Source organism: Triticum aestivum, chromosome 1D (assembly GCF_018294505.1).
Source record: "Triticum aestivum cultivar Chinese Spring chromosome 1D, IWGSC CS RefSeq v2.1, whole genome shotgun sequence".
Taxonomy (NCBI): Eukaryota; Viridiplantae; Streptophyta; class Magnoliopsida; order Poales; family Poaceae; genus Triticum; species Triticum aestivum.
Genome location: NC_057796.1, coordinates 485,178,966 through 485,188,523, shown reverse-complemented (window position 1 = coordinate 485,188,523; position 9,558 = coordinate 485,178,966). Strand labels below are relative to the sequence as shown.

The window sequence follows — 9,558 nt, the reverse complement described above, 5'->3', positions numbered from 1 at the left end:
ATCCATAAAGGCTAAGAGGAGGGGGATGTGGTCAGAACCAATACGGGTAATGGCCTGAAGAGAGGCCAAAGAGAACCGAAGTTCCCAATCCGGGGAGACAAACACCCGATCAAGCACGCTAAGGGTCGGGGAGACCTGTCGATTAGTCCAGGTAAAACGAGCCCCGACCCTGTCTAGCTCACGAAGACCCAGATCCGCGACCCAGTCATTGAAACGACGCATCCCGGCCAAATCCACCCGAGAGTTATTCTTTTCCTCAGCGGATCGAAGGAGATTGAAGTCGCCTCCAACCACGACCGGGAGGGTCGCGGAGGAGATCTTGGCATGAAGCTCTGCCAAGAAGGCGGCGGATCGACTGTGATCGGCCGGACCATAGACCACTATGATCTCCCATTTGAAGTTCACGTCTACTCCCTCCGTCTCAAAAGATTTGTTTTAGATTTGTCTAGATATGGAAGCATTCGATGCACCTGGTCGTGCTCTAGTGTTAAATGCATCCATATCTAGACAAATCTAGATAAATCTGAGACAAAGATTTTGGGACGAAGGTAATATTATTCGGGCGTCGCTATTCCACCAACCCACAGACTTGCGGGCTCAGCATAGAAGACCCATCTGACAAGACACGAGACATGGTCGTTTGATCGAGCTCTCCATCACATCATCCGTCCAAGTCGAGGTGACACAAGAATTTCGTCCACGTGATGCTGTGATGCGTGGAACCTTCTAGTGCTTCCCGTCCACGTGCGCGCCTCATCCCCACCCCGCCGGCGCCGCTGATTTGAGCCTGACCGCCCCGCCCGGCGGCGCACCACTAGCACCGGTAGGTCGGTCGATCCATCAGCTGGGATGTGTGTGTGCGCGCGCGCGCGTGTATATAAAGCTAGTCATGCCCACGATGCGATGCATATCCATTCACTCACCAGTCACCACCAGTTGTCCGTTTTGAAGAGCTTGCAGCTGGCTTCAACGGTGGAGAGAGAGAGAGAGAGAGAGAGAGAGAGAGAGAGAGAGAGAGAGAGAGAGAGAGGTTGTTGCCATGGCAACGAGGGAGGTCAGCATCCAGATGGCGGGGGTGGACGGCCAGCCGGGGTGCGCTCTGTCCCGGGAGCCGCTTGTCGTCCGTGCCGTGCCGCGGAGAGCCGGCGCTTCTTTGATGGAGGCTGCAGACGAAGTCGCCGCCGACGACACGATGACCAAAGACGCGGCCGCGGCGGCTCAGGATGAGACGCGGTGCTCTGTCTCGTTCAGCGTGCCAGGCTCGCCGTCGGGGCTCCACCTTGCGCAGCTCAGCATGCCGCCGTTAGTCTGCGCCTGCGATGCCGACGTGGGCACCGCTCCTGTGCTGCCGATCGAGTCGAAGGTCCCGTGGGAGCGAGACCGGCGGTTTGGCCACTTCAAGACGTTCTATGGCGACCTTGAACGGCAGCTCTCCAACCTCCGCGGGGTGCCACAGGACACCGACGTCGAGAAAGGTGAGGCGTCAAAGATCTCAGAGGAGGACATCGACGAGGACGATGAAGTGCCCACCGCCGACCGCTACTTCGCCGCGCTCGAAGGCCCCGAGCTCGAGACCCTCCGTGTACGTACCGCGTAACCGTGTAGCATTCCACCAAAAAGTTCCGCCTTTGCATACTACAACCATTTTTGTGTCTAATAACAATGTGAACGTGCAGTCGACAGAGGTGGCGGTCCTGCCTAAGGACGAGACATGGCCGTTCCTGCTTCGGTTTCCAATTAGCGCCTTTGGGATGTGCCTTGGCGTGAGCAGCCAGGCGATGTTGTGGAAGACCCTGCAGTGGGAGCCCTCCACGAAGTTCCTTCACGTGCACCCGGTTGTCAACCACGTCCTCTGGTGGATCTCCGTCGCACTCATGGTGGTCGTCTCCATCACCTACCTCTTGAAGATCGTCTTCTACTTCGAGGCTGTCCGTCGTGAGTTCAACCATCCTGTGCGCGTCAACTTCTTCTTCGCGCCATGGATCGCTTGCCTCTTCCTTGTCAAGGGCGTGCCGCATCCGGTGTGGGAGATCCACCACGCCGTCTGGTGCGTGCTCATGGCGCCTATCTTGTGTCTCGACCTCAAAATCTACGGACAATGGATGACTAGCGACGAGCGGCGCCTCTCTAAGGTGGCCAACCCATCGAACCACCTCGCCGTCGTTGGCAACTTCGTCGGTGCGCTGCTTGGCGCTAGGATGGGCCTCCGGGAGCTGCCCATCTTCTTCTTTGCTGTTGGGTTGGCCCACTATGTGGTGCTCTTTGTCACTCTCTATCAGCGGCTCCCTACCAACGTGCAGCTCCCCAAGGAGCTCCACCCAGTTTTCTTCCTTTTCGTCGCTGCACCTAGCGTCGCGTCTATGGCATGGACAAGGATCTCTGGTGAGTTCAACGATGGCGCTAAGCTCCTTTACTTCATCTCGCTATTCCTCTACGTGTCGCTGGTGCTGCAGGTCAACCTCTTTCGGGGGTTTAGGGTCTCCCTGGCATGGTGGGCGTACACATTCCCAATGACGAGTGTGGCCTTGGCGACGGTATTGTATGCATCAAAGGTAGACAATGTGCTGACACGGGCATTGGCAGTTGGGTTGTCAGGAATCGCCGTCGTCACAGTCATCGGTGTGTTAGCCACTACCATGTACCATGCCTTCATGCGGAAGGACCTCTTCCCCAATGATGTGTCCATCGCCATCACGCGGCGAAGGCCCAAGTTTAGCAAGATCCTCACACATCTCCGGTCATCGAGTTATGATGTCAAGGAGCTTGTTCTCTCCATCCCGAATTTCAGTTCCTATTCCAACCAGGCCCCCTACTCTGACTCCGGCTCCAGCTCCAGGATGAGCATCAGTGTCGGTGAGTCTCCAATGGCACACGGGCACGGAAGAGAAGAGTATTAGACGGTATGGTGCATAACATGTTGATTAGTGTAACCTGTATGGAGTTCTGTATTTTTTTCTCCATTCTTTTTTGTCTTTGTGAACTTGCTGCACATAGTTGCAGATTAGTAGCGATATCCTGACTTGATGGTTGAGCTTGTCAAATTAGTGGTTATATACTTTCGTTCATCAGAAGCAAGTTACATTTCCTGCTCTATTTTGATCTCCAAGTAACTCCATAGACCTGAAAATTGCAGGAACAATTCACCAAAGGTGCATCAACCAGAATGGATGGCCTAGTGTGTTGCAACTTTGGAAGTGAGATTTTCAAATAAGAGAGAAGAATTTGCAAAATCATTTTTTGTGTGTGACTATGATGTGTTGATGGCGGTACTCTCAGACTAAGCTTTCTTTACATAATAGGTTGAAGCCAAGTTTTGGTGTTCTGTGTCTATTAGTTCCGGCATCCATATAGTTACATACGAACCGTATTGTTCTAAAAAAATCTACAAATTATTTCTGGTTGCTTAATGAAAGCCTCAGATGTGCTAACATAATTATGTATTATTTTATTTTAAGAAAACTAATTGCTACCTGGAACAGAGACTGAACAGGGTTCGTCCCACAGATCAAAGCACTTACATAGTCGAAAATATAGAAGTATAGACACCTTCCGCCACAAACTTGAGTCCAAAATGCATGTTGTTTTGCTTGCAGAAAGAGGAACTACACTCTGAATAAAGCGTGAGATCATTGCACAAGCATGGTTAGCATACTCGTGCTACTTGCTCTATGGTCTTCCTTTTTGTAACCACTGGCTCTATTGTTATCTCTACGGATGTGGAAAATCCAACATTGAGTATGTCACGTAAGATTTTCTTTCGGTCGTCTTCCACTTGGCACAAGCACGTGACACCATCGCAATTTAGGTACTTGCATTGCTCAAGCAAGTGTATCCTCTTCAAATACACAGCATAATTCCTGATGAGCCTCACGTAATTCATGACGTCCATTTCCGTACTAATTCCATAGGCTTTTATCTCCAGCGAACTCAAGTTGTGGTGCTCAAATTTAGGCCTTTCCCCTACCACAGTGAACTTGTAGGGACGTCGATTTCTAAAGTCAGGATATAGCTACAAAAACAAAACAGGTTTAAAATATCTAAAATGGTAGAGAAGATAAGATATTTTTTTTTTCCAGATGTATGCATGAGAGCATGCATGCAGATGGCCAGAGGTTTTGCTTTCTTATTAGAAACAAATATAGATAGATAGAGAAATAATAAGGTGCACTACTACGTACCTCAATATAAAGGTTTTTCAGGAAGGGTGCAGCATCTAAAACAGAAGGGATCCAAGCCATCCGGGGTATATTCAATCTGCAAAAATAAACATCTACGAGGCCATTGAATGCGGGAGAGAGCGACGTTGGATTCAGAAAGTAGTATTGCAGATGCCGTGCAGAGAGCTTTATGGCACGAAGGGAAGGAACATAGCCAAAACTCACGCTCTGGACAAAGTTAGTGCCATCGCAGATAAAGCGCTCAAGTTTTGGGACTGCCGTCAGTTCGACTCCGGGGAAACCGCAACCATGGAGTTCCAAGGCCATGAGCGACGAGTTGGGGGCGTCGATCTTCAATTTCTCCACAACGGTGGCCCAACACTTGCAGTTGGTCAAGGAGAGGAGCTCTAGCGCGTGGCAGACGTCGAGGAGACCAACGATCTCCGAGGTGGTGGAGAAGAAGAAGTCGTGCAGCGCGAGGCTGGTGAGCCGGGCGAAGGCAGTGAGGCAGGTCGCGAGGAACGACGCGAAGCGTGGACCGAACTCGACGACCACAAGGTATGCCTTGCGTACGGTGAGCTCGAGGCGGTCGGCGGGCGTGGCGGCGATGGACTCGCCGATGGAGCGCAGGCACGGGTCGTCTACGTCCACGAGGTAGAAGGCGAGGTGCAACCTGGTCCGGTGATAGGTGGGGAGCAGAAACCACGTTACAACTTTGGTGTACGTGGCCATGACACTATGCGCCGAGGATCTCCAGAGATGGTGCGGCACCAGCGTGGCGATGTGCATGTCGAGATCGGGGAGCATGCGCAGGAGGCGCCTCCAACGCCTCGCCACGGCGCCCGCCGTGACCGCCGCGCGCAGGTCTACGCGCTGGAGTATGTCGACGAGGACGTCGTCGCGTAGGGCGCTGATGCTGTCGCCGCCGCCGCCGCCGTTGCTACCCTTCACTCGTTTACGGCCACCCGTCTCCATTAATGCACGCCGGCTCGGCCGAGTTGCAGCTGAGATTGCATGACGGCGCAGCAGATATATAGGGCGTGTTTGGTTGCCTACATGAGGCCCGGCCTGACTCGCGCGGGATGAAAACGGGCTGATTGGTTGCTTGGTTTTACTATCCGGCCCGCATGTCACGAACCTTAAAGCACTCCTGGGCTGGCTTCATGGAAACGCTCGAATTGGCAGTTTCTCCAGGGTCAGGCCCGAGCGGTGCACGTGGGCGGCGGCGGCGGCTGCACGCGCGCGACCACGCTCGAGAAGCCGCGTTGCTTTCCGAAGCGCCGGTAGTTATTAGTCTCACCGCTCCCTCTCCCCACTCTCCCCCACTCTCCCAACTCTCACCGGCGGCGGCGGACCGGAGCAGAGCAAGAAGACCACCGGACTCCATCACCGGCGAGCGGATCATCACTTAGCCCACGGCAATGGCGGTAAGCACTTTTCTCTGTTCGTCACGCAGTACTTTTTTCCATTCGATCCGGCGATAGGTTCGATCCACGGCAGAGGGGAATGGGGAATAGAGGTAGATAAGCATGTAGAGGTAATTCATACTAGTTCATACGAGTTCATAGTACTTCAAACTAGTTCATGCAAGATTGGAATAGAGGTAGATGCGGATGCAGAAGGGGGATTGGGGGATTGGGGGTACACAATGGACACCGGATCACCGCGGCGGCCGTCACGGGCGTGCGGAGCGGCGGGTCGAGCCGCTGGCCTTCATCTTCTTGTTCATCGCCATCCGGGGCGGTGGGTCATCGTCGTCGTCCTCGGTGGAGTCGAGGTCGATCTGCCAGGTACGACAGCCTGGCTCCGGCGCCCTCGCTGGCATCTGCACCGGTTCTTCCTCCTCCTTAGGCTCCCCACCGATGACCGTCAGTGGCGCGATTGCCGTGTCCCAGTACACTGCGGCATGGCGGTCATTAGGAGACCAGTAGTTCTTGTACTTGCGTCACTTCTTCCTCTGTTTAGCATCGTCGGAGATGGCCTGATTCATGGCCCAACGAATGATGTCGACTGCCATCGCGCCCTTCGCTGGGTCAGAAATCAGCGTCTTCAGCTCTTGTGCAGTGGCCCTCTTGAGCACTGCATCAGATTCCTTCTGCATGTCAGGCATGGAGCCGAAGTTCGAGCACACCTTCATGGTGTTCTCGAACTTGGTGCGGTCACCAGCCGACCACCCGAGGAAGAAGGCCCTCCAGCCAATACCCCAAGGGAAGGGGTTGGCGTTGGAGTTGGAGCTAGAGCTCACGGCGATGGAGAGGAGGAAGGTTGACAGTGAGAAAAGAGAGGGGGTGGGTAAGTAGTGGTGGGCAGGGTGTAAATATAGGGGCGAGGGAGAGGAGGAGAAGAGTGGCAGTCATGCCGTTTTAACTACATGCTCATCAATAAGCCATGAACTCTGTGTTGTGCCTGACTCCATGAATTGTGTGCAGATCGAGGAGAGCAATGAGATGGGCACGGAGGTGCTCCCGGCCGTTGACAACAAGGGCAAGCAGCCCCTTCATCCAATGCCCGACGAGGTTGTGCTGCCGCCCACCGCCGAGGAAGAACCGAAGACGCCGGAGGCTGGCGAGGACGAGCGCATGGAGGAGCCCCCCAGCAACAAGCATCGCAACTACGGCCACTACCATGAGGAGGATGGCCCAACTCACTTCTACAAGGTCATCCTTCCACCGAAGCTTGAGTGCATCCCCATGCCCTGGACTTCACCAAGCACTTCGTCGCGGTGCCGACGGAGTTCAAGCTCAGGAACAACACCGGCTGCTCTTGGAAGGTGACGGTGAAGCTGATGAACGACAGGGTGACCCTGGATCAAGGTTGGGCCACCTAAGCAGCCGTTCATCAGATCAAGATCGGCTACATGGTGACGTTCAAGCTCCTCACTCCAGACACCCTCAAGGTCATCATCTTCGACGACGAAGGCATTGAGGTCGTCAACAAGTGCGGGAATCACGACGAAGCCTTCGCCACCAAGGACTAGTGCCGGGGCACCTCCTTCCTAAGTACTATCGAGTCTGCTTTGAACTGTTTATGTTTATGGTTTATGCGTTGAACTGTTATGAAGTGTGGTACTGCTTATCTGAACTATGATGTTAAGTAGTTGATCCTCTGTTTATACTCTGCTCTGCTTATGATGTGTGCTACATAGTAGTGCCGAAGTGTGCTGGTAACCTCACCAACTAGCCAAAGAGGTTACCACACACCAGGCGTTGCATACAACCAAACATCATGCCTTGGGTTTGTCCACTAACATGCAGGCAACCAAACACCAGTCAGTGTTGTTCAGCTCATGCAGGCAAGAGGGCATGCAGGCAACCAAACAACTTGCAGATGGTGCATTTGAGGCTGCATTTGCATAGCTAGGCTGAGTTGAGAAGGGTATGCAATGCAACTACTGTAGACTACGGCAACCAAACATACCCATAGAGTATATATCCACGGCGGTGGCACGTATATATGTCCCAATTCATAGAGTTTGGTTTCGGACCATAGCTAGCTCTGGGCCCATCAGTGCGGAGCAGCCCAAGTCCGGTATTAGAACTAGTATTGAATATTCTTTCTACAGAAAATATGTAATTTCCTTCAAAAAAATGTAATTTCTACCACTTCAAATTTCTATGCATCCCCTTTTTTATAATAACAAAAGTTCAGCCTGCGTCAAGCAAACCCACGTTATGTACACAATGTAGTGATACGTGGATGTATTTGACATCGACCAATATAGTGTAGGTCTAGACCTCTAGTGTTATATATGCCATCTTATGACTATTATTAGTTTGAATTTGTGGATTTAATTTGGACGTGATGTTTCTCAGCTCAAGCTCAAATGAGCTCTGGTGAACAGTAAATTCAACAAAAATGAAAACATGTTCAAAAAATTGACAAAATTGATGGATACTTGCAAACATTCATCATGAAAGATCATTTGTGGAAGTTGCGGCAAAAATACAAAATCGATGCTCCAAAAGTGATGTTTTCAAAAGCATATTGGAGTGCTGATTTTGTTATTTTTTGCCGCGACTTCCACGAATGTTCTTTCATGATGAAATTTGGCAAGCCTCCAGCAAATTTGTCCGTGCTTGCCATAAAAAAAATCAGAATTTTTTGACCATGTTTTCATATATTTTTTCGAATTTATTGTACATCCCGAGCTCATTTCAGCTCGGGGGTAGAATAGGACTGTCGATTTAATTTCCACTAGTTTTGACTATTAAGGAATTTTCAGGCTGGTTGAATAAAAAGGGGTCATTCGGTTTATCGTATAAGTTTGTCAAAACTTTGGATAACCAACTATATTATACTAAATATATAGATTACAAACTAAAAAACATATGCATAGATTTGAGTTGAGAAGTAGTTTTCCAAATATTATTAATTTTCTTAGTTATTAAATAGGTATTGCAATGCAAACTAGTTGGCGAAGTTACATACCGTTTCCATTTCCAAACATCACCATTTTTTGAAACAGAAGGATAACACATTAATAGATGGTGAACACGCTCAAATAGAGAATGGAAAATTCAAATCGGTCAGATCATTTCGAGGATATGCAAGTTGGAATGACGAAAAATATCATTGAACATGGGAGAGAGCTGTACATGTTCGATCAAGAGGTTCCTGGTATGAAGGCAAGGAAGATATCAAAACCGTATGTTCTGTGGCGTTGTATTGACATCACAAATAAATAGTCATGTTTGTGAACTTTGAGCAAGTTGGCTCAGTAGTAGGTGAAAAACATGAATAAACATTGCCCTAGCGACGTGTGTGTACATATTCCCAATGACTAGCGTGACCCTAGCAAAGGTATTGTATGCATCAGAGATTGACACGTGCTGACACGGGCTATGGCAGTGTGGCTATCGGGGATCGCCGTCGTCACCACCACTGGTGTGCTCGCAACCACCGCGTACCATGCCATTGTGCGGCGCGACCTCTTCCCCAACGTTATGTCTATTACCATCACACGGCGAAAACCCAAGTTCAACAAGATACTCTCACACCTTCAATCCTCTATCTCTGGTCGATGTTAAGGAGCTCGTTCTCTCCATCCCAAATATGAGTTCCAGTTCCAAGCAGGGCATCTACTCCGACAATTCCAGGACGAGCAGCATTGCCGGTGAGTCTCTGGTGGCACACGGGCATGAAAGATCAGAGTGTTAGATGATTGGTGCACGACATGGTGCACGCATGCAAGGCTAGCTTATGTTGAGTAGTAGAACATGTATAGAGTTCTGTATGTTTTTTCTTCGTTCGTTTTCCTTTTTTCATCTTTATGAACTGGCTGCACGTAATTGAGAATTAGGTGTGATATCGTTGAGCAGTTTACATTGCCATTATAGTGTATAATTGCTGGAATTAATGGTTGAGTTTGTAAATCTGGTGGTTATACTTCTATTCTCTAGAA

At 50.5% G+C, this 9,558-nt stretch overlaps 1 protein-coding gene across 1 annotated transcript; it reads left to right on the top strand.

The window, feature by feature from the left end:
* The first annotated feature begins 1,005 nt into the window (after positions 1-1,005).
* On the top strand, positions 1,006-3,167 carry LOC123183292 (S-type anion channel SLAH2-like). The gene is made up of 2 exons (XM_044596067.1): positions 1,006-1,582; positions 1,677-3,167. The coding sequence occupies exons 1-2, from the start codon at positions 1,040-1,042 to the stop codon at positions 2,895-2,897; spliced, it is 1,764 nt and encodes a 587-aa protein (XP_044452002.1). The 5' UTR covers positions 1,006-1,039; the 3' UTR covers positions 2,898-3,167.
* Positions 3,168-9,558: the final 6,391 nt, after the last annotated feature.